Source organism: Taeniopygia guttata, chromosome 5 (genome assembly GCF_048771995.1).
Source record: "Taeniopygia guttata chromosome 5, bTaeGut7.mat, whole genome shotgun sequence".
Taxonomy (NCBI): Eukaryota; Metazoa; Chordata; class Aves; order Passeriformes; family Estrildidae; genus Taeniopygia; species Taeniopygia guttata.
The window spans coordinates 10325104-10350621 of NC_133030.1; the positions used below are offsets into that span (position 1 = coordinate 10325104).

The following is a 25518-nucleotide window of genomic DNA, read 5'->3' on the forward strand; positions in this document are numbered from 1 at the left end:
AATTTGTGTGAGGAAGGGCTTCACTTTGCATTTTCTGTATTTTAGTTGTGGTGCACAGCAGTGTGAGATAGGGTGAAGAAATTCTGTGGAAAAAAGAGGAAAATACCAACTTTTCTTCACTGAATTTATACAAGAAAATGCTGAACTTGGCCCATGAGGGTTATAACTGCAGCATTTCTGAGCCCTTACATCAACAAAGTGCTTTGCTTTCCATCGTGTGTGGTTTCAGGAGCAGGGACCTTAGAGCAATACCTGCTTTAGCTCATTAGGAGATCTTGCCCAATCCTCAGCATTCTCCTGCTTCAACACTTGATCAATCACTTATTGGTTGAGTCTGCTTCATGCAGCCTTTACCTTTCATTTGACTTGGTAGTGCTGTTTCATTCCACCCTAATTTACTCTGCAATCATATACCTTAAAACTTCAATCCTGTCATTCCTTCCTCTGTCCTTATAAAACTTTAACTCATCAAAAACTCCAGATAAAAGTGAACAGATGGGTGTGTACCTGAATGACTAAAACCTGCTAAATCTTTCTGAGAGCACTTATCTCTTAATTGCTTTATTCTTTATGAGGGAATAAAACTCATATCCCAGCCAGGAAAAAATAAATGCTGCCATCAAGTAAAAATCAGAGTGGAGCAAGTGAAACTGATAGTTCACCAAAGTATGTGTTGTCATTTGGAAATGCCTGTGAGAGGCTGTCACTGAGAACAGGCCAAAAATGGAACCTGGAGGAAAAATTAGAAAGGAGGTGGAATGTTATTAAAGATATAATTATAAACATAGTGGGCACTCTGATATTGTTTCTCCTCTTTAACATTTCCATGTGAACAGGGCTTGCCACCTGGGAGTTGGCTGCGTGGGCTCCAGGAATCCTTTCTTAGGGTAAAGGAGGAGGTTCATGTTGTCTCAGCAGATTTTTGTGTTCAAATAATGAATTTGGACATTAAGAATTATGAACTGTAGGATTTCTAATATTTCTGTAACCAGTAGGCAGTAATTGATTAAAAGAAATCAGGGCTGCAAAAATGTTTGACTCCCAACTGCTTCAGAAATGTGAAATCCCTGAAATCTGCTCCTGGAATCACACAGTGTATGAACACAGTCCATCATCCAGCATGCAGATGGCAAATGTTTTTGGAAAGGGCTTTAGAAAAGTATTTCTGCCTCTGTTTTCCTTGGTGCCGGCTGCTGTTGCACCCTGAAAATAAAATGAGAGCTCTTTCCTTTGCCTCTTAAGGAAAGGAAACCAATGTTTGTCATGATGCATGTTCAGATTTCATGTGCTGTGAGTTTGGTTGGCTCCAGAAGCACTCCAGGGGATGGACTCCAGCAGGAAATAAATGGTGTGGGCACCTGGAAGGAGCCACCCTGCAGGTGACAGCTGTGCTGTCACCTGGGGTGAGAGAGCCCAGCGTGGTGGCCCTGCTGGTGGCCCAGCGTTGGAGCTGGAGCAGCATTGGGCCCTCAATGCTTATTCCATGTAATTAAACACTCCAACAGTGCCCATGGGCAGCAGCTGTTTTGAAAATGACATGATGGACACGTGTCAGGACATTCTGGTGGCAGCAAGCCCATGCATGCTTGCAACTGAAAGCGCCCCTGTGTCCCTTTTGATGCCCCACTCTGTGCCCTGTGTCAAATGTCCTTAAGGGGGGCTGGGTTAATGAGGACCGCTGGTTAATTTGCTTAAATTTGAAAAGCTGTACTTCCTGGAGTGTTGATGTAACAGGGAGCATGAGCAGCTTCATTCAAGGCTGTTCCCATGTGCTGTGCTCATCCCTGGAGTTGTCACACACACTCTTAGCCCCTCTTCAGCAAAATAATTAAAATCAGAGAGCCACAGGCTCTTCTCCATCCTCCAACGTGTTTAAATTTAATGGCTAATTTCATTAACAGTCCAATAGGTGCTGGCACTGTATTGTTGCTGAAGGATAGTCCTGGCAGCATGTGCTGTCTTGTAGTTTATATAGAGACAGTGCTCTAAAGATTTATCTTTATGTTAATTTTTTTGTGGAGCTCATGGACCTCTTCCAGTTGTGTTCTCCATGCCCTCAGATGGGACTTTTATAGTAATTTTAAACTTCAGAGCACAGGAAATGTAAATAGGAAATGTGGGGGGGAAAACACTTTTTGTTTTTAATAGCATTTCTGAATTTTCATTGTATTTTTAAGATTATCATGTGTTTTTTGATGCCCAGCAAAAGTCACATCATGATACTGAGAAAATCCACTTCCCATGGCTTGGCTGCAGAGAGTGAAAATGAAGTGTATCACATGTACATTACTTCTTGTGTAAATGGATGGATTGATGGTGCTGTTGGAATGTTTCTTTCCTGCCCTGTGGTGGCTTTTTTCTTCACCTATTTCATTCAGCTGCAGTCTTAGAAAAGCTTTACCTGTCTTTTTAGTTGTGCCTTTAGCTGTCTTTTTAGTTCTTTATTTTGCTTTAAGTGACTTTCTGGTGAAGGGTATTACAGGAAAATATTTCACTGCTAAACAGGAGCATAAGGAAGTATGTTTAGAGAAGCTTGAAAGTCTCCAAAGTTCTGTCCTTTTTCTTTGTGTTCCTCATCCTGTCACTACTGATGCTTTTGGGAGCACCTTTTCAGCTTGGTCCCACATCTTAGTCAGTAATGAACCAGACCTACCTATCCTGAGGAATCTTCATTAGCATCAGCAAGACAAATGGCCTGCTGAAATATCCACAGGTTTGTGTTCTCCTCCATCAGGACTGACAGGTTTTGCCTTAGTGTTGTGCCTGCTGGTGGGAGCAGGAGCTGGCAGTGTGACCTAGGCTGTGCCTGTGACTCAAATTGCACTGAGTCAACAGGCACCCCAGCCAATCCAGGCTGCAAACAGAATTATTAACAAATGATTTCAGTAAAATTTGGCATTTGGGTTTAGCTTGTGTTAAGGAGAAGTGGTTTTAAAGCCTCTCCAACAGGGTAGTTTTAACTGAAGAGCAGGGGTTTGGGTTTGGTTTTTTTTTTTTAATCCATGTTTGTGTTCTGCTCCACCGTGTGTTTATTTTAAAATCTACTTGTGCATCAACACATTCTCAATCTGAAATGTAGATCTCAGACTGACATGTTTTAAATGTTTGAACTGCATCCAGTTTTAAAGTACCACAGTTATCTAAGAAGTACATCAAAGTTTTCTGCAGTGTTCATTTCTCATTATTATCTGTTCTGGAGCACTGATTGTTTTTCGGTGTAATTAGTGTAAGTTCTTCTTTTGATCTCCATGTCAGATGTGCTCTCATGTTTACAGAGAAGAATCTCCTCCAGGTTTACTCCTCCTAAGTTTTACTGTGTAAAACCCAAACTTCTGCCCCTATTCCACAATTTTATGTATTGGATCTGTGTAGTGCCAGGCCACTCAAAAGTACTGGTTTCATTTGCTTTCAGTATGGTCACATATGGTTTGTATTTCCATCAAATTCCTCAAAAAAAAACAAAACAAAACAAAACCACCCAGAGGGGTTAATGGCAGCTCTGTTCCTCTATGCCAACTTTAGGCTGGACATGGCAGGACAGTTGATAATAGATCTAAAATAAAGCTTGCTGATGACAGATCGCCCCACCAAAACTTTCTTCTTGAAACATGAACCAGTGAAGTCGCTGCCTCCCCCTCCAGCTTTTTGTGTCTGTGGAGGTTTGGATCTGGTACCAGCAGCCTTAAATCTTGCATTGTTAAAGCAGACTTGTTGCTTATCTTCCTGGAAAAGGATGTGCTCCCAGGACTGGAGATGAGAACCAGACAAGTGCAAAATCCTCCATCTGGGCAGGGATAATTAGCCAGTTAAATGGCAGTTCCTCAAAGAAGGGTCTAGGACTCATAAACTAAACATAAATTGACAATATCTCTGTGTAGGGAACATGCAGTAATGCTGCTCAGGGCTGGAAAAGCCTGACCTGGAGTACTTTATCCTCTTTCAAGCATCTTTTCACAAGAAAAATGTGTACCATATAGCCTAAAGCAACAAAAATGAAAAGAAATCCAGGAAAATATGTCTTGGAAGAAAGTAGAGGAAGAGAGGCATCTGGCCAGTGGGGTTTGCAAAGTTCCCTTTGGGTTTCTGGATAGAGTTGTTGGTTTTGGGGCAATATTTATCGTCCTGGTCCTAGTGTGAGGTGCCTTATGCTGATGCTGCATTTTGTTTGTAACTCAGAGGGAAGAGCCCATACTGATAGGAGAGGAGAGGGAACAGTGGGGAACCCTCTGTTCACGCGTGGCCTCTGTGCCAGCTGCTCTCAGGAACTCCTGGGGTCACCATGTCCAAATCTTTGCTATTTCAGGCAACCACATCACAGAATCCCATTCATAAATTTCTCAAGTACCGTTACAAAAATAGTTGGTGAGGGTTTTTTTTGGGGTTTTTTTTCTTTTTGTTTTTTTTTTTGTTTGGGTTTTTTTTTGGGCACTGTTGCCCTAGCATGAACTTTTGCTTTGGAACCTCATCTCTAATGACTCCTTTGAGTGCTTTAAATGTTAATTAATCACTTGTGCACTTTATTTGTCCTTCATTACTCTTTGTCCTCTTGACTATCCAGTGTAGGATGGGGAAAGTGGGTAATGAGGGGGGGTAGATTTTTAGTTCTTTTATTGTGTCCTAGGAAAAGAAGCTTCTCCCTCCATCACTGCCACAACCCCCTCTGTCATTTTGCATCTGTTTAAATTTGAGTTCCCATGAACAGCTGTGATGTGTGCTGCAGGCAATATCCGAGAAAAAAACTGCTGTTTCTTGTTCATCTTCACTGGACATACCCTAAGTAGTAATTTTCCTTTTTCTGAGCTGTTTCTCACAGAGGAACAGTTGTACTGACAGAGAATGAAGGAATCCTGAGACACAGAATGAAGGAATCCAGGTGACAGCTCTGGAGAAGATTAGGAGCAGCCTGTCTTCCAGCAGAACACTTTACACTGTGCTGGGAGCTCTGACGGGCTTGTTGAAGCTCTACAGTCAGGAGAAAGATATTTTTGTGGGTGTTCCTTGAAAGGGAGGAGCCGTGCTGTGTTTGGGCACAGGGTGCACAGGCAGTGGGTGTGCAGTTTCACCTTAAGGTGTTGGCTTCCAGTTGGTTGGACACTGCTTTCTGCAGCTCTGCTCTGAGAGCTCCTCTGCTACCAGTGGCGGCTGGAAGTTCTCAACACCAAGTGTCTTCCAAACCCCAGACTCTGGGATGTCAGCAGAAACAGATTCAGTTTTGGCATCTAAAAATTAAGGAGGGAGCAGAACTGTCAGTAAATGGTGCAACCAATTATATCCTTACCCAAACAAGAAGAGCCTCCAGCTCAAGGGCAGGATGGGCAGAATTTGTAAAACTTCCAGCTGTGTGGTGTGCCCCAGTGGTGTTGGTGGATTAATGAAAGATAAATGGCTGTCTTCACCAAAAGATCCCTTTCCCCCCCTCCCTTTTTTCCCTCGGGCACAGCAGCAGCACAGCCAGTGCCTTTGGTTGTGCTGCTACAAAGTGTTTCCATATTTAAACAGTGCTCCAGATTGTTTATTGACGTGGATAAGTGATACAGCATCTGAACCTCTGGGAATTGCACCATGAATTTCCCAAATAAATAGGCATAAATGAGAGAAGCCAAACAGGATATAGGTGCTCAAAAGACTCTCGATCAGCAAGAAGTGTGCCTTTCAGTCAAACCAGCAAGACATTGATTTGACATTGTTTTACCATTAAAAGTAGCATTTCAGACACAGATTTTTTCTTCAAATGGCTGTGTTTTGCTGCCTGGCTTCTTTAAATCTTGTTTAAAAGGTTGTGGGCTCAGTCCTTTCTAAGAGCCTGATGGCTGATTGGCAAGTGCAAAGATTAGCAGAGAAAGCACTCATGTTTTGTAGGCTGGGGAGATCCCAATGGAGGCTGTGGGAATTGGCTGGAGTGGGTGTGATGATGTTTATCCCACTGGAGCATCATGTTCAGGGTGACAACCTGGGTCTGTAGGTATTTTCTCTGGTGAGAACTGGCACTCCGAAGGCTTTGGGCAGAGTCTTACATTGGCTCTGGTTTTCAGTACCATTTTAGCATCCAGCCTTCCATAAAACACAGTTTTGTGCTGTACCACTGTGGGATGTTTATCAAGAAGACTTGGCTTTGTGCTCTGAAATTTCCTTGTAGGATCTGGTTGGACTGCCTGGAGGTGTGCTGTAGTGGCATTCACTGTCCTGCCTGTCTCTGGTCCCAAGGACAGGCAAAAACCAGCCTGCAAGGAGAAAAGGCATAAAGAACTCAAACTGTTGACCTGAGTTACAAATATTTCCTGAAGGAATACAGTTAAGAGATGAGAGTTTTCAGGGAAGAAGGGTTAGTTTCACCTAAATAAAAATTGTGTTGAAATCAGGCAAAGAAAACAAGTAGGTGCAGAAACATCAGAAGTGTGTGTTGGCTCAGGGAGATGCTGTGGTGAGGTGCCCACTCCTCTGTCCATCCTTACCCTCATGGAAAGATGCCCTAATCCTAAATTGGGCTGGAGTCTGGCAGTGTGAAAACAAAAATTTACCTCATCAAATATCTTTTTTTCACCCACTGCAACTGGTTCAAATATTTAAAATATTGTCTGTCCCTCAAACACAAAAATGCAGTATTTTTGTGCAATTGTGCAATAACATAATAAAAACCAGCAACTGCTACAGGCCACAGACATCCAAAAGGTCAGTAAAGCAAATGGCCCAAGGATGTTGCTAGCATTGTTCTCTCAGTCAGATTTGAAGTCAATCAGAACTGCAATACCTTTGTTTTTATTAAGCTAGTTGCCCTCTCTTCCTTAAAAATACCTGTATTGACATCATTGCTGCAAGTTAGAACTTTCCTTTCTCTCCATCAGCAATACATTTATTGCATGATTAAAAGTAACCACTTCAAGATAATTTCCAAAGAGCTTGAATAATAAAAACCCCAAACCCTAAAATTGTAGACTGTTCATGAGAATAGAAACCTAGCTGACAAAAATGTGTTTTGTAAACTGGTTTAACAAACCCACCAACATAGAGTATGTGGTATTAAAAAACAATAAAGTTTGTAAATAGCCATTTACATCATATTTTGAACAAGTTTATGGAATAACAGATACTGTTCTTTAGTGTATCCAAAACAATTCCTTTCCTAAACATATTGTTAAAACACGGGGCTTTTTTTTTTCATGCAGAGTATTGTTTTTCTAAGTGTTTCAGTGCTTGAAGATAAGCAATATATTAAAGTTTAATTCCATTTTATTATGTTGTTTAGGGGTTTTTAACACAAAATGGATAAACATTTACCAGATAAATGAACAGCACATTTTCCTTTTTCAAAAAAAGAGAAGACAGAAAGTGAAATATTATTCTGCTAACCAAAACAGAAAAAAAACACAATCAAAACTTGTCTTAGGCTTATAAACTTAATCACACTTCAGGGGAAAATAAATTCCTTTCCTAAATTCTAGAATGAAACCTTGACCCTGCATAAATAACAAGGTTACATCCTCAATGTCTTTGTCTGGAAATATGAAAACAAATAATGTTTTCTCTCTTTCTCTCTGTGTTGATGTCAAATGCTTGCTCTTGGGAGGAGCTGCTGTTTCCTTTCTTACCCAGAATATCTTTGGGCAGCCCATCACGTGCCTGTGATGAATTTTGGGCTCTTTCATAGTGGAACAGCTGCAATTTGGGAATTTAAAGAAGATTTGGCTATAGAAAAGATATGCTGTTTGAAAATCTATAATTTCTAGTTTCATTTTTTTGGGCCATACTTTTGTGGTGCTCAGAGATGTTTCCTCTGTGGAGGAGGATTCATTTCTAGTAGTAAGGAGAGAGTGCTGAGGGTTTGTCATGGGAAGACTGATACCCCTCTGGTGATGCTCTTTCTGGGAATGATTTCTCAAAGAATAATGAACAGAAAGATAGCAAAACAGGAGAATCCTGTCTCACACTTTTGGAAATAAAATACTGGACTAGAGTTGCCCTTTATTATTTCTGTTTCCATTAGTGTTTTACATGGTCATCATAATTACAAAAAAAAGGTTGTTTTTTTTTTTTTTTTGGACATCTCTTTGAGTTTGCCAAGATGTCCTTGTTTATATAAAGGTTGAGCACAATCATATTTCAAAATAAGTCTGTCTTAGGTTCTTGTGATATGAACTCCTTGGGTTTGTTGTTTGTTTTTGGGGGGGAACAGTGTTAGGCACCTACACCCTGATGTTGAAATCTGCCTCTTTAAGGTCCATGCCTTTGGGATGGATTTTGAACTCCTTTTGGAAAAGTGCTGCTGCAGAGCAAACAGGAACAAGTTAGGAATGAAACTGAGATATTTGGATAGAGATTTTGGCCCAGCTGCCTGTGAACACCTGCAGCAACCACAGAGTCCTCCACACTCTGCTTCTTTCCATTGTGCAGGTGACAGCAATTTCATGGCAATTGCCTCTCCTTTGTTTTTGGGCAGGAAAGGTGGATTGACTGGTGCATCTCTGGATAATCCAGGTTTATTAGTAAGCCTGTCCCCTGTTACAAAACCTACAGGGCAGCTGTTTATACTTAGACTGGATCTTGACTGCTCTTTTGATATGTAGATGAATTAGATAATAAAAATTGGTGAGCCTGGGCTCAGCCCTGCTGTCCTCAGCTTCATTGCTGAGCCAAACTTCAAAGAATGTCCATCCTCAACCATTCCAAGCGTGCCTTTCACCTGGGGGCTGTCAAGAAACCTTACAAAGGCACTGGCCCACTCCTTCCCCTTGCTGGCCCCAAAGGGAAGCTGTCTTTGCTGATCAGCTTTCTGCTCCAAGAATTTTGCTACTCTGGGAATCCTAAGGAGGAGATTCCTGTGTTCCTGCAGCATCCCCTGGAATGGGGAGATCTGCATGGCTGGGACATGACACCCTCCCAGATCTCAGCTCTTTTCTAAAAACCAAGGAGCTGAGTGTCTGCTTGCATTGACACTTCTTAGAGCTTCTGCCTCTGGTGTGCCCCAGCTTGGTTCCTTAGGACTGGGAAATGCAGGGAATGGCATTCCCATAGATAGACAGGAGTTAATGAGCTTTTCCAGTCACTGATTTGCATTCCCTTGCTCAGGCAGGGAGATTCTTCCAGCTGCTGGTGGAACTTGCCCTTTTATTCTCTTATATTGGTGTTGTTCAAGTTAAAACTACAGGGCCATGAAGAAAACTCAGGGTAGGATTTGGCTGGATTTCCTCAAGGAGCACAGAGCTGGGATCTCAGCTGGGTATCTCCCACCTGCATCACCCATCCACATCAGCTCCACCTGCCTGGGCACACCCAACAAATGTATATAAATAAGGTGGAGCTCTGCCCTGTAAACCCCAGTGACTGTCTCTCTCAACTCCAATGTGGAAAAGCAACCCCTGAATGCGGTGCCTGTGGCCCAAACCCTCTTTATCTGGTAAGCAAAGCCTTCCAAGGCATCCATGACTGGGTTTATGTAGCCCAAAAGTCCTCATGGCTTTGCATGGAAATATAAACATCAGTGCAAATGTCCCAAGATTAGGACTTCAAATGGGAAACCTGAGGGATAAAGAGCAGCTCTGCCCGTCAGCATATGTGCCATGGCCTCAGCCCTGGGCTGTAGTCCATGACTGAGATTTTAGAGTAAAACTGGTAAGTTTTGGATCTTCATTTTCACATGTTTGGTGTCAAGAGTCTTTTGTTACAGCCTGGTAAAGGAAAATATAGATCATATTTTTAATGTATCTAGATATCTTTTATATTTAGACTCTGGGTATCCACTGTCCCAATAAATAGCAGTTCTCTCACCATAATCTGCTTCTTAGTATTTTTCCTTTCATCTTACTGCTCCTATTGATAAAAACTGCCTTCCCTTGGAACATACAAACAAAAATAATGAGAATCATAACCTTGCAAAACATATTTAACAGGATTCACAAAACATGGATTCGGTGGCTCTCCCATATCTGGTTTTGTTTTCCCAATAACCTTGAGCTTTAGTTTTAGTGCTGATCCTTGTGCAATACCAACAGAAGCAAATAATATTGTTCTGGTGCCTGGCAGAAGAAGAGTGCTTAACTTAGGTGTATTAGAAATATATCTGAAAACAGATTTACTTAATAGACCATTCAATAGTTGTTAATAGTTGTGGAGAAAAAAAGTGAAATTTGTCTTGGGATGGGAAGAGGCTTTATGCGTTTTCATAAAATGTGAGATTTGACAGGGTCTAGTGAAACAGGCAGTAGTGTTATGGTAGAATTTGTATTTTCTGGTCATTTATGTGCTGTTGAAAATGCCATTTCAATCAAAATGTTCATTATCATTAAAGGTTTTAGGTGGTTTTGCTATTTGTTTTTACATTTCACAAGGCTTGTGTCAGATCAGACATGTGCTCAAGCCCAGGACTGCATCCTGCAAATGGGGTAAATGAATATTTAAAAATACAAATAGACAGGCATAAATAAAAAATTATGTCATAGCTGTGTGTCCTTCTAATCTGCTTTGAATATGTTGCTGATAATAATAGATCAATAACTTTAAAGCTGCAGACAGCCTTCCAGGAAAGCTTCAGCCCCACTCCAGAGCCCCACCATTCTCAGTAGTGAGGAACAGAGCTAAGCCAGCTGATCATCCAAACAATCCTGACAGGAGGTGAAGTTTTTCCATCTGTGTGACTCCCAAGCACTGGACACGAAGTGTCTGAATGGGCTCTGCCCTTCAGTGTGGGTTGTCAGCATCAGGCACACCAATGTCATTCTGCTTTGGAAGTATTTCTCCTCTGCAAAGGAAACTGTCCGTGGAATCCAGGATTTATTTCACTGTTTGAGTTGTTGCTTTTTTTTAAATTTACTGGGTCATAGCATCATGCTTGATTCATTAAGGTAATAACCAGCACAGCTGTAGGCTACACATTTTTAAATAAGTGGAAAAGCAAAGGAGATGGGCGAGTTTCAAAGTATCCTACTTAGAGTAGATGAAAGAGGCAGGGTTCACCTTTCTGCAGATGGAAGGGCAGGAGCTATCTGCATCCCTGAAAGGATGGGCAGGAAGTATCCGCATCCCTGAAAGGATGGACAGGAGGTATCAACATTAAGTTTACCCCAGGGGAGGTGGGCCCCCTTTTCCTGCCAGGCCATTCGGTGGTACCAGTGAAACCTGCTGCCCCTCCACCAGCAGCACAGCTCAGGGCAACATCTGGGTGCTCACAGCTGGAGGGGCGAGGGAGAATTTCCATCAAGTTATCCCTGATGTGGAGCTGATCAGCGGCTGATGTCAGGACTTTGAGCAGAACAGAGGTTCGGGACGTGTGCGGGTGTTCCTGGGAGAGCACGGCAGCTCCGTTGGTCCGGGGCCAGTACATAGTAAACAGGTGTCGGCATCCCAAAAAAAGAACTGGCCTCCCTGCCAGCAGTGGGTATCCTCGCTGGCGTTCCAGCCCGCTGGCCGGCATTCCCGGGCACGGCTCCTCGGGCCGCAGGGATGACCCGCGGGTCGGAACGAGCCCGGCTGGGCCGGGCTGACACTCCGAGCCTGCCCGGTGCTTGCCTGGCCTTGCTCTCCCAGGGCTTTGGCCTCCAAATCTGACAGCCTTGGAGCATATCAGAAGGTGAGGGAAGGAAAAGGGGAAGAGATAGGTGAGTCACTTGTGACAATTATGTTTTTTTCTTCTTAGGATTAACCTCTGACTTGGAATTTGGGAGATATGGGCGGTAGAGAACTGGGTGAGAATGTGCTGAAGGAGGATCCTTCTGCTAGGGGGCAATATGTAGTAAGCAAAACCCCACTAAAGGAGTTTTATCTCAATATCTATTATTTTCTTCAAGAAAATAACTTAAATCCAGAAGTTATCCAATGTATTGCACAAGCTAACATTTTTTTCTGTAAAAAGAGTATACCATAAACAAATATCCAACATTTACTTGTAGGTTGTGTTTGTTTCTTTTACCATATGTATATATGTGTGTGCGCATGACTTTCTTAATATGCTTCCTCATTACCTGAATGATTCTTAATTTTTCATTCTGAATTCTATCATAGTTTATATAAAACAAAAAAGATAAGGATGCAGACATTTAAAAGCCTTGAATCACATGGTCTTGTAACTTTCCTGCTGCTTTCCCTTTTTAACTCAGAGGTCTTTGTGACTTTTTTTTGTTCTACCACTTTCTAAACATACTCTCTAAAAGAGAAAACAAGAGGAGACCAGGAAAAAAAAGAAAAAGAAAACAAGGGAAGGCAGTTTCAGTGACATTATTGGTTTCAGGATGAGGAGGGAAATATTTGTTCATTTGTTTAGAGGTACTCATGCTGACTTGATGATGCTTATTTTAGAACTAGTGCAGGGTGTTTCTTTAAGAGTTGCATTGTGTGAAAGCAATTTTAAATTTCATTTTAATGACAAAAATACTTTTTGCCAGGGACTATTCAATGGCCATGCATGGTTATGACTATAATATTAATGTTGATTGAATCATGGAGAAAATGCATTGGTCTCTACAACAGGTTTTTGGTCCTGGTTCACTGGGTCATCAACATACAGCGTGGAAGCATTGTCTGAATGAGAAAAAGTTACAGCACAGTGTGCCAAATTTCAGCGGTGGAAAAGTGATCATTAATTAGTGTTAATTTTTGCAAGATGAGGTTGGAAATTTTAACAGCTGCGACTGAAATTTGAACAGAGGAGGAAGTGGTTTCACGTTTGAGGGATTTTTTTATTAGTTCTATCTTGTTTCCCATATTGTTCAGAGTGGGAGCATGGGTTTGACTCTGTGCCCCAGAATATCAGGGGACTTCTGCTGACTCAAAATCCATGGAGTTTTGGGATTGGTTTTATGGCTGTGTTAAAATACATTGAGTGTTTCTTCCAGTCTTTGTTGTAGTATTTTCTGCTTAATGAATAGAAGAGAGTGAGTTAGTCAGCATTAGAAGGCAGCAAAGCCAGCAGTTTTCACAATGCTCACCTCTTTCAGCTCCCAACAAAGATATAACAAAGTCAGTCTAACTGAATTGGGACATTATTATTTTCACTCCTCACCTTTCCTCTTCTATCTTGCCATAAATAATTCTGAATATGAAATCATTTTGAGATTAAATTGTTGTCCTTGTCTAACATGATTAACATAAAATATTAATGGTTTTAAGTCTCTGAAATTTTCTACTCCATGTAAAAATAAGAGGTTTTGTGTTCTGCAACAGAAGGCTTTAGCCTCTGCCAAATCAGCACAAGGGAAGTGCTTGTAATCCCTGGGTGTTTGTAATTTCCAAAGTGGTTTGGATGGCTTTACTTAGGATTAAATCCTGACATCATCCTTAAGTGCAGAAATCAAACTTGTTGTAATTAAGATTACATCAAGAAAGTTCTCACAGTTCACATATTTTCCAGTAGTCATAATAAACCAAAATTCTATGATTCATTGCCCACCTGAAGCACTTGTTATTTCCAATATTGCCAGGCTACTGATGTGTAAACAGGAATGTAAATATCTCTGGGGGGTGGGGGGATTGTTTGGGCTTACACAATGGTGCTGAATCATCTGAGCAGGTCTCCTTGTTCCGTGCTGGGGCTTAACAAACTCTGCTTGGAAGTGCAGCTTCAGAGCACAGAGAGGTCGTTTGGGCTCAATGAAGCTTTGTGATTTTCTCCTCTGAGCCTGTCGAGTCCCAGTGGTGATTCCTAAACTAGCACTTTTCAGTTCACAGCTCCATTATTCAGATTCACAGTCAGTAAAAGGTGCTTCTCTTCCAATACCCTCTGCAAAAATCTGACATAACTGGGTTTTACTTAGTGCACGTGTGAAAAGGAGGGAAACTTTTACAGCACTTAATCCATTGTTTTTACAAAGTTGTTTACAGCGTCCCTCCAGATAAAAATGCAGGTTGTTGCAGTTATGAAGCTCCAAAAGTTGTATTATTTTATGAGTATTTTGCAGCCACAGAATAAAGGCTTGAGTACACAGGATTCTGCAGCTGCCCACACTTGTTTCATTTCCCACTGTTCATGGACCCTGCCCATATGTGTCTGTGAGTGTTGGGAAACAGAGACCATACACATGTAGGAAAGTGCTACAACATTCCAGTTGCTCCCACGAGCCTGCAGATTTCTGACTGCATCTCTGTATTACCCCTAAAAAAAGCTTCTTGATTTGTTACAAATTGCTGTTCAAGTGGCTTGCTGAGTTTGGTGATGCTGCCCCAAGATCTCATGAGTGGTGTCTGTTCTGAGATGACTATTGGGGAGTGTTAGAGAAGAGCCAAGAGCAGCAGCCCAGATCTGCAGAGGTGTGGGTGTTAGAGGCTGTGCACATGACTGTGTAGAGGGTGATTGCTGCCCAGGTGTTAGGATGATGTTAATGAGCGCTGGTGTTCCTGGGAAAGCAGCTTGGGAAGCAGATTGCCCAGGACTGAAATGAACATCCACAAACTCGTGGTGTTGGCCAAGCTCCAGAGGAGCACAACTGCAAATTCCACAGAAGCATGGCTTTCATAACAGCAATGTTTACTTTTCTCTGATAAGCTGAGGACAGGTGCCAAGGCTTTGGTTGCATCCTCCTCCTCTGCCTGCAGGTTGTTGTCCTTGCTGGCTCCTCCTGTTCTCAGGAAGAGCCTGATCAGAAGTGTAGTGATTATTGCAGTGCGCTCCCAACACTCAGATTGGGCCAAGTGTGGTCAAGCTCTGACCTTCTCCAGGGATGGATGGAGATTTATGGCTTCACTGGTTCCTTCCCCATTGTGTGATCACTCTTGTTAGATAATTGAGAGGGTTTTTTTATGTTTGGTTGTAATTTCCCTCATTGCGTAGCTTCTCACACTTTTCTCATTCTTCACCTTTGAGAAGAATCTGACCCTGTTGTGTCTGTACCTACTCAGTTGGTAGTTGAAGACAGGAATGGGACCCCCATCATTTGCCTTCCCTCCTTTGGGATGCATAAGTAAGGGACTTTTTTGGGTTTCCATTTTTCCAGCCTGTCAAAACCCCTTCAAGTGGCAGCCTTACCTTCCATGTTATCAATCCTTCTCAGTTTCACATCATCTGCAAATTTGCTGGGGAGTGGGATTTTCTTTGTCTCTTCCCTCAACATTATCCCTGAAGTTCAACCAGAGACAGGGTAATTCGGTTTCATGTTTTCTGTTGTTTGGGAAAGCTAATTTAGCATCCATAAATTCTACAATTCTTGCTTTATTGTCACTCTTTAGACAAGCAAGCCCTCCTCCTGTGTGGTTTCAAAAAAAAAAAAAAACAAACAAACAAACAAAAAAACAAAACAAAACAAAAAAACCCCAAAAGTACAATGCTGCAGTATTTTATTTCCACGTCAAAATAAAATCTTGGAACACTTTGCCTTCTATTACTTGCATAAGTGCCCATATGCAAACACCAGTTTGCATTCTGTCACTTATATGGTTGCTCAGTTTATAGTGAAATTTTTATATTAAATCCTTTAGCCTATCTATATAATTAAACAGGAAATTGGAATCGTTCTGATGTCTTCATCAGAAGCAGATTGAGATGGAGAAACCCCCAGATTTTCAAGACTGCTTAAATAAAAAGGGTTCAGTAAATGTAGGTATGTAGGTACTTGAGGGGAAAACCTTGACTTATTTTTTCATCATGAACAAGTTAAAGGAGAAAATGCCTCCTGAAAAGGGAAAGGCACCATGGCATCGATCCTCACCAGCAGTTTTTTCCCTTTCCCCCTGCCTTTTTCCTTCTCTTGCCAAGAAATACAATCATTCCATCAGCCCACAGAGTAAAAACATCCTGAGACACCCATGTAGGATAAAAGTTAACTGAGTTCTCTTCCTCTGGAGGAGGAGGAAACCCAGGTAGGACTGAGGAAAGCTGAGAAGGGGTGGGAGCCTGTCCAAGGGCTCATTGGCAGGAGAGGGCAGGAACAGGATATGTTTCAGCTTTTGGGTGGCTCTGGGAGGAGCAAGTCAGGATTAAAGTGTCTTGATAAAATTGTTCCCTTCCTTCTCAGACGCAGACAGCGAGTTTCATGGGGTAGATTTTCTGCCAGAAGATCTCAGTGAGGCTTCAGAGGAGACAGGAATGAGAGTGAACAAGAAGTACTCCTGTCTGCCTGCTGAGGAGAAGGGCATCCACATCATCAACATCCGAGCCATCGAGGACATCGGCTACGACCAGCATGAGAGCACGGTAAGTAACCATGGCCTGCTTATTCCTCATCCTTTCCACTCCCAGGATGCTCTGAAATCCTCTCCCTCTGTTTTCCCAAGGTGCTGGGAAGGATTGCCACCAGGCACAGTCCATGCTGATGTGGTGAGGGGAGTTCTTGGATGTGTGAGAAAGAGAACCTGGTTTAACCTGTAGCATAAAAAGGGGCTGACTCTTCTCAGAGTAGGGAATCTGGCAATAAGGCTGTGCCAACCTTTACATCTTCTTGCCAGTGCAGAGAAGAACAGAAGAGAATGTCTAAAATTTCATGCAAAGGACATTGTTAACATAAGAAACATTAAACTGATCTTCTCCAGCATACAATAGAAATTAGATTTCCAGTGGCATTAATTACTCCTCAGTTAAATTCTTTAACACAGATTTTAAAGGAAGTTAGTAATATGAACACTCGGCATGATTACAATTTGGTTATGTAATTTGAACATAAAAAGAAGTTTATTGAGGTGGAGTGGGCTATACAACAGATTCACTGGGGAGAGAGGTACCAGAAAAAGCAACATGTGATTTATTGTGCTTGTGCTTAAAATTAGGGTGGAGCATGGAGGAATGGTTCTGTCAGGGTGTTAAAATCCTCCTGCTGTGGTGAAACTGAAATGTCTTTTCTCTGTCTCATTCACAGCTGAAGAGATATGAGCTTTACATGGTCTAAGTAATTTCATTTCAATTTAAGCACAGCAGCCCTGCAAGAGCATATATCTGGCCCATGAGTATCTTTCAGCATTTATACCCCATCCTTAAAGTAATCTGACCATTAATTTCTTTAAAATTAAGAACCAAGTTTTTTGGCTGCTTGCTGTTTGCTGTGGGATATAGATGTTCTCACATATAAGTGAATTTGTTGAGGCTTTAGTAGCCACAGTGGTGGCTCAGCCCAGTTTTTCAGAAACTGCTGTTTAATTAATTAGTAAGATCAACCTGTCTTTAAAGCTAATTAAACACAATCCAGTTAATTGCCATTTGTTAATATTTTGTTTCTGTAGAAATTTGCATAAGTGAGTTACCTGCCCCAAGCAGACTGTCAGCTTGCTTTTAAAAAAATGTTCTGAATTCACAGGTGGATGCCATTAGTCATAAAGCAATTAGAAAGTAATAGTTATTAATGGTCTTTTATACCAAAGTTATGCTTATGAACTAAATGAGAATAACTAGGTAGGGCATAAACATTAGCAGATTGCCCTGAGGAGTTTGACATGGCTAAATAACCTCCCCTGTTTTCATGGAATAGCGAATAGAGGCAAGAGGACAATGAGTGAACTCCTTGGTGGCCCCAAATGCTGTATTATTTTATTATATATTTATTCACTTGGTGTAAAGGGTTTAGGGAAAAATGGAAAAGAGGGATGAAATCCTAAAGGAGAGAGAAGCAGAGAGCAAAGACTATCTAAAATAACTTACATTTAGTGTTTTATGTATGAAATAAGCAGGTGCACATGTCCCAAATAGATTTTAGCATTTTGCAACTGATGACCAATTATTCTCTTTTCGAGTACAATTCCTTTTCCCTCCATGGAGGATGGACATTCTTCTATAAACTTAGGACCCAGAAAAGTTTCCTGGTCACTGAAAAGCCACTCCTGTGTTGGGTATTTTTTGTGAAAAAAAAATGCCAGTTACTAGTGAATTCGCTTCTTTTTTTTTATTTATTTATTTTTAATTTAATATTATGTGAATCTCCAAGGGTAAAATTGTGAATTATGCATGAGAACTGTTATAAAAGTAGAAATAAATTAATTGTTAGTAGCTTTTGTTTGTTTGTTTCTACAGTTGCCCTGTGCAGTTTTCAGATAAATGCTTGGAAATTAAATTGTATTTTGAGTTGTACCTTTCAAGTATCTTGCAACGCTTACCCAGCATTAACCCAGGCTGGGAATAAAGCCATTGCCACCATCAGATTGCATAGTGACATAGGTTTTAGAAGTGGGAAGAAAAAAAGTAGTGAACTTAATAAGCAGTGACCCCACTTCCCTGGCCACTTTCCATGGCGTTTTTGGCCCTGCCACAGGAGCAGCTGGCTCCCTTCAGTCTGTATCTAAGATGATCTCTGTCTCAGATTATATGGACTTGCAATGATAGATAAGAGAAGTGAGAAATGTTTCCACATGATATTAATCTATTTGTCAGAATTGCAGCATTGCAGATGTCATGGGTGGAAAAAGACAGACAATCTTAGTGGCAATTAACCCCCGAAGGAGAAAACTAAACCCAGCAAGTAGCTGACTTATGAACCAGTGTGCTGGTGATTAGATTAAATCCCAGTCATGCAATCTATTTATTTCTGGCCAATAAAATCCCAGCTGGCTATCAGTAAAATTAAAGGTGTTAACTTGCAAAAATGTTTGGAGTAAGTAGCATGGGGGGACTCCTCCCATCTGCTGGCTCTCTGGAGAGAGGACATCGTGTGCTCCAGGCAAAAGGAGCCTTGAGAGGAGAGGCTGGTCTGCGTGGTGCTTGTGTTGGGCTGTACAGTCATTATTCTTCTCTCTTCTTCTCTCCATACCCCCATTCCCCACTTCCAGTTATTAAATTCCCTATCCAAAAACCCGGATGCTGACTGCAAATACGGGCTGTACTTCAGGGATGGCAAGAGGAAGGTGGACTACATCCTGGTTTACCACTACAAGAAGTCCTCAGCCGGGAAGACTCTGGCCAGGCGAGCTCAGCAGAACGATGCCAGTGTTCGAAGCACCAAGCAGGACCAGCCACTCCCTGGGAAGGGCGTGCAGTTAGAGATGGGGGACAGCGAGCTGCACATGGACTACCACGAGGACGACAAGAGGTTCCGCAGGGAGGAGTATGAGGGGAACCTCGTGGAGGCTGGGCTGGAGCTGGAACGTGATGAAGATGTAAGGATCCATTTAAACTAGTGGCCAGGTCCCGGGGGGTGCTGATCTGTCCCTATGAGCCTGGCTCTGATTAAGGTTGCACAAGCTCAGCTCTTGCAGGGTTTGATTGCAGTTCTGGCAGTCAGTACCATCTTCACCCACTGTTTTGGTTGGCTGCACAGGAGTGTGCCATGGTGTTGTAAATGCCCTGATGAGGTGAAGTTTCTTGACTTTTCTTGGCCAGGATTTGTGGCACACCCACCATTGCAACATGGCTGTGTTGGGCTATCTGGAAGTGAGGCTTAAACTGCTCTGAACACTAATCCCAGTTTGGTGGGTATACAGTATGCAGTGGTTTGTATCCTCTGGTAATTCCAGCTATGAGGGGAAAAAAAAATCAGATACAGACAGTGTCATCTTTATTCCTTAATATAGACTTTAGGAAAATTAAATTAGTTCAGGAGGCTCTGATCCATGCTCCTGCTGGAGCACATGGGTCTTTGTTACAGTTTGCTCTTTCCATTCTTAGACGTGAACAGTACAGCTTGTAACATCTTCCACCTGCACCCTGAAAACAGGATATTCTATTAAAAGCCCATTAGACCGTGTAAAAAATTATGTATGTGAAGTGCTGCCAGTGTGTGATTAGTAGAAATAGACACAGCAGTATTAATTTCAAAGAAAGCTGCTACAATTATCTGACCCAACCAATGTGCCCCAGACTCCCAAGAGAGAGGGTAAACAGTTATGCTGGTTTTATTTACAGGATCTAAAAGCTGAGATAAACATTTTGACCTGGGAACAGACTGCAAAAAATAAATCTGTCACCTATTACTCACAAAGTACAGACATTTCTAATTTTTATATATTATGTATATGTAATATATATACTTAACATTGTACAATGCAAGAAAAGCCCAAAACCTTTCCCCTCTCTGTATAACAGTGAAGATCAGGCTTGCTTTCTGTCCAGCTTGTGGGTTCCTTAGCAAACAGGGAGTTTGCCTGTGCCAAGTCATAGATACTGAAATATTTTGCCAGATGGGAGGTTTTACCTATGACATGTAATATCATTTCAAATAATGTAGAAGGGCTCAGGAGTCAAGCCAGAACACTGTAAAAGAGAGGGAACCCTGTCTTTTCAGTGTAAAACACCAAACTACATAAGATGAAAGTGTAGAGATGAAGGCAAGATTTGGGGATTTACATCAGGTTCCACAGCCAGCACATCCATGTAGAGGGGAAGATCTGCAATCACTTGGGCCTGAAAAGCCAGAAAGCTTCATTGGAGACCGCACTGATTCCAAAAGAACAAAGGCTTCTTAAACAGATGGTGTTTAATAAATCACTTAAGCTCTCTTCAATTAAATGGCTGGATGGTCACACACAAAGAGTTGTGGTCAGTGGCTTGATGTCCACAAATAATTGATTAAAAACACGGCCAGGTTGGACAGGGCTTGGGGCAGCCTAGCCTGTCCATGGCAGGAGTGTTGGAGCTGGACGACCCTCGCGTTCCTTTCCAACCCAAACCATTCCATGGTCCTCTGAGTAAAGTTTCTAGAAAGCCTGTAAGAATACAGCTGTGTGAAAGCTAGTTATTGTAATAACTGAGTTGGTGCAGCAGCAGGATTAGAAAGATTCATTGAATTTTATTTCTCTTCTGTTTTCTGAACACCTCCTATTTGGGTATCGTTTGTCCAGTGCCTTTGAAATGGCTGCCCCAGGGGGAGCAAACATGGGTGTATGTGGGAGTGCCAGGAGCAAACATTCACGTCCAGCCCTCTAGAACACAGCTCAGAGAATTACTGGGCTGCAGCACACCACTAATATTGCCATTAACTTCTGTCCTCCTTTTGCTTTGTTTGGTGGAGTTCTTCCTACCGGTTTTCCCAACTATGATGCTTTAATGGAGATACTCACATTTGATTCTGAGTCTGCTCCTTTGAGGTATGAGCAGCAGGGACCCTCTCAGGCCCAGCAATTACAACACACTCACCAAATCACACCATTTTGGCTGGATGCCTCTGCTTCAAATTTAACTGACTCAGCCTGTATTTGTGTCCGCAGTCATTAGCTTTTATTTCCCAAACAGTTTTTATCTGTTTAACCTTGTGGTAATTGCTCTGGGAGACAATAGCATTTTTTGAGTCATGTTCTATAGCAGCTCAGCACAGTGAGGTGTTTCTCCCGTTGTTAGAAACCAACTCTCTCAAACAAATGAGATTTATCATGTTGGCCTTAATGCACTGTTTGTTCCTTAAATATGCATGAATCACAAGAGGTAATGTGTTTCATTTCCTCTCATCAGTAGTATTTTCCCCTGCTTTTTTTTTTTTTTAAGACCAAAATCCATGGGATTGGATTTGTAAAAATACATGCACCATGGAATGTATTGTGTCGAGAGGCAGAATTCCTTAAGCTCAAGATGCCCACAAAAAAGGTGAGTCTTGATTTTCTTGTTTTCCTCATGAAGGCATAGTTTAAACATATGTTCTTCTCAGAGGACTTTATGAATGCAGACTTGTCTTTCCATGAGCATTTTCAAAACAATGAACTGCTGTGCACCAGAAATGAAGGTCACAAATGTATTTGCTTGGGGCAGCAGAGGGAAAAAGTGGAAAGAAGAATGGAAATTAAGAATTTCTGGCTGCTACCACTGTCTGTACATGATGAGAATGATTTAATCCTCAGTATGTTTTAGAAGAAGAGGTTTCAACTGATGGTGAAATTTCTGTATGCCTTTTGTGCGTTTTTTTCCCACCTGAAGACTGCTAAAACTGAACACAAGGATAAGAATTTGTCTCACTGGGTTTAGTGACTATTCATATGCACAATCAGTCATATTTGCAGGAGCTGGGGCCACTCAACCACAAAATAAATTACCTTTCAGAATATTTGAAGTGCCATTAAAGGAATGACAGTATATTTTCATCAATTCTAAATCACCTGTGATAGATAGATAGCTACCTGCTCAGTGAGCACAGCTCAGAGATGGATTAATATTTAAACACAGCCTAAATGCAGGCCCCAGACTGCACAGAGAAGTCCATAATGGAGCCAGAGACACTCTCCAATATCATTTAATACAATACTAAAACCACAATTTTGGTTTGGATTTCATATTAATCCCCATTATTGCCTCACTTACCAGGGATTTTAATCAGAAGCACAATTACATTAAAAAAGTCTATTGTGATCCTGTGGTTCCCTAACCCTTGGTTTGACTTTCCCATCCCTTTCTTTCTGGATGATTTCAAAAATGTAAACTACACTCCTCAATAGTTTATTGTGATATATTTATCTAATTGCTGGTTGATTCCTTACGGCTCACTCTGACCTATGGATAACCAAAAAGCAGTAAAGTTTTATTGCTTGTTTTTTTTTTCTCTTTGCCTCCTCAGATGTATCAGATCAACCAGACCCATGGCTTCCTGAAAAAGATTAATTCTGTGATTCAAAAAATAACAGAGCCCATCCAGCCCAAGGTAGCAGAACACAAACCTCAGACGGTGAAGCGCCTCTCCTACCCCTTCTCCAGAGAGAAGCAGCACTTGTAAGTGAAAGCCTTCCCTGAATATCCATGTCCACAGGTTCCAGCCTCTCTGACAGCAGCTCAGCCACCAGAGGGTGAATGGGAACATGAAAACTAACACTTTGGTGGGCATTGCTGTAAAGAATATTTCCATTTTGCAGTAAATTTACTTTTTGGGGGATAATTTTGGCTCACTGTTGAGGAATGAGTCTCTGCAGAGAAATCTCTGTGTGTTTTAGCTGCTGTTGTGGCACATAAGTACACTTTAGCTGTTAGGCTGCAAAAAGGGGATTTATGATGTGATTTATAACTGTCTCTTCTCCACATTAAATAAAATGCTCAGGAAAACTTGTAGCCAGAGATGTGGGCTGATAAATTTCAGAATAATTTTATATATCTGGTGTGGGCAGCTGACACAGGTAGTGACAACCAGGCCTGGCCTTTGAAGTGCTGTGAAGTCAGAGGTGGCTTTGCCATCAATCCCAGATCAGCAAGAACAGCTGTAGATATGGGTGTAGAGAAAAAATCACGAAGTAGAGCCCAGCCAAAGCTTCTCCTGCCCTGGATTGCTCTGCTGCTGCTCTTCCCTGGCCAGCATCCCAGAGGAGCTGCTTTGAAGGCCGTGTTTATGGATGTGCCAGCTGGAACAAACAGCAGTCCTAGGGCAGGATCTCTTCCCTGCACCGCCAGAGCTTTGTGTTTCATCCAGAGATGCAGAGCACTGATGGGCTTGGGCCAGGCAGTGTGTGTGACATCTTGGCCTGTCCTTCGGCTTGCAGGAAATGTCTTCGTGTGTTTGCTGAGTGTAGGGTTTTCTGGAGGTTCAGGGAAGGTCCAGAATGTGCTCCTGAGTGCAGACATGGATGGGCCTCACACTGTTTGCAAGTGGCTTTTCCAGGGACACCACCTGTGTCTCTGCTACATGAGGGAGGAACCAGAGGCTTCACAGGGAAAATTAAAGAGTATGAGGAGAAATTCAAGACCAGCAGTGGTCAGGGATTCAACAATGAGTGTCCACACGCTCTTTTGTGCTGAAAAACCTATAAAGACATAAAGCCAGTGAAATGTATAAGCAGCCTCTTTAAATTGTGGGAGTTGGGTTGGACTTGCTTTTTAACAGGGTTTCTACAAGCTGTTCTTTAATTTGAGCTCTGAGAGATCCCCAGGAGAAATGAAAATATTGAAGGGGTCAACAAGAACAGGAAATTACTGACTTTTTTTTTTTTCCCCTAATGGACTTCCTTCTAATCTTTTAACAGATTTGATTTGTCTGACAAAGATTCCTTCTTTGACAGTAAAACCAGAAGCACTATAGTAAGTACTGGCTATAAATAATTTATGGTGAATATTGCCTCAGTCATGGTGTTAACAGCATTAGTGCAACGCCTGTTCAAGTTTATCTTTCTTAACCAAATGTCAAGGATCTCCTGTGCCATCAGGTACTGAAATTATAAATAATTCCAGGTTTAGTTCTGCGTTGTGTTTGATGCTAACAGGTTTCTGCCTTTTGGAAAATAATTTGGATCTTCTTTCTAATTCATGGGTAATTTTCTTAGTCGAGATACCATCAGCTGGGAATATTTACATTTTGCCACTTGTTCTGCCCACCAGCTGCTTGCACCCACGAGGGCTTTAACTTTTTGCACCTATACATTGTTCTTCCTGCAAAATGCTGCTAAATATCCTGAGACAAAACAGCCAGGTATTTACAGGGAATATTATTTATAGTCTTTTGGGGGAAATTCTCTGTAATGGTTGTACTGAAAGTTGAGGTTGATGGCTTTTATCTGACCTACAAAACATAAAATAGAGTTGAGGAATAAGGTGTAGACTCATTTATAGCCACCAAAGGAGGAATTGAAAGGCCAGCTCATGTGACATCCAGGGTAGCTGGAAGGGGCGATGCCAAGCAGCCCTGGCTGCAGCACATTTCAGAGGATAACAGGGAATCTTTGCCCCATTCCACTGCTCCTAACTGGTGCCTTGGAATGTGACTGCCAGTATGCTTTTATCTTTAATTTTACTTCAGCCTTTTGGGATGCCAAGTGGTTTCCAAAAGAGCTTATACCCCAATCATAGCTGCCTTTCATTGCTGTGGTGATAAGGGGTGTAAAATATCCAACTTCCCTTTCCTGTTCTGAAATTCCAGCTTATTCCACAGTGAAGCTCCCCATAAGCCTGAAAAGCAAGGGTTTGATGTGAGCACTGGTTATGGAGCAAGGTGAGCTGGACCAGGGGAGGCAGATGCAGGAGCACAGAAATGGGGAATAAAAACACAAATATTGATTTGGTTTATTAGCAAATAAAATATTTAACTTGAGACTGGGGGTGGGGGGAGGGGGGAAAGCCTGGCTTTTGTTTGTAGGCTTTCTTTTACATATCCAGAGATATAGGGGAAAAAAAATCTTGTAACTACAAGGAACTCAACAAATGAAGAGTTCAAATTCATGACAGGCTGAGCAAGGCAGCAAGACAAAATTGTTCTATTGGACAAGAGGGTGAGCAAGACTGACTGGAAAATGGACTGAAGCAGGAGCCCAGAGCAGAGGCTGAGAGGAATAGGAAGGACAAGGGTTTTATTAAAGGGTTGGAGGAACACTGGGCATATAAGAATAATGCTGGGGCCGTGCTGCTTTGTGTGAAATCCCTGCAAATCACCCAGTAATGAAGAACATATTGAATGTTTCCCAACATCATTTTATTCTGTGTGCATTGCTGTTTGTATTCTTCTTTCTTAAAGTTCTCCCCTGCCTTTCTCAAATGTATTTTTGAACCACAGTGCAAATATTGACCCTTCCACCTACTGCAAAATGAACAGGAATCTAGTCACTACCCATGAGTCTTTGATGAATAGAAACTAAGCCAAAGACCTTTTAGTTATTAAAAAAGAAAATAAAAAAATATATTATATAACTGGAAATCTCTCTGTGACAGCCCTTTAATTCACAAGGGTTACAAGACGACAGACTTGTATGAGCTGTGGGACTTGCCCCGGATGCCCTCACTTGCTTCCT

General features: G+C 41.8%; 1 protein-coding gene across 8 annotated transcripts in view; it reads left to right on the plus strand.

Annotated features, from left to right (window-relative positions):
• ANO1 (anoctamin 1) overlaps nt 1–25518 on the plus strand; it is a 71060-nt gene that overhangs the window by 14349 nt on the left and 31193 nt on the right. For all 8 annotated transcript variants that reach the window (XM_030273501.4, XM_072929506.1, XM_030273504.4 and 5 more), the window contains exons 2-6: nt 15933–16111; nt 18667–18993; nt 21314–21412; nt 22374–22525; nt 23764–23818. In XM_030273501.4, coding sequence (XP_030129361.1) covers nt 15933–16111; nt 18667–18993; nt 21314–21412; nt 22374–22525; nt 23764–23818 — 812 coding nt within the window. The remainder of the gene's footprint in view (nt 1–15932; nt 16112–18666; nt 18994–21313; nt 21413–22373; nt 22526–23763; nt 23819–25518) is intronic.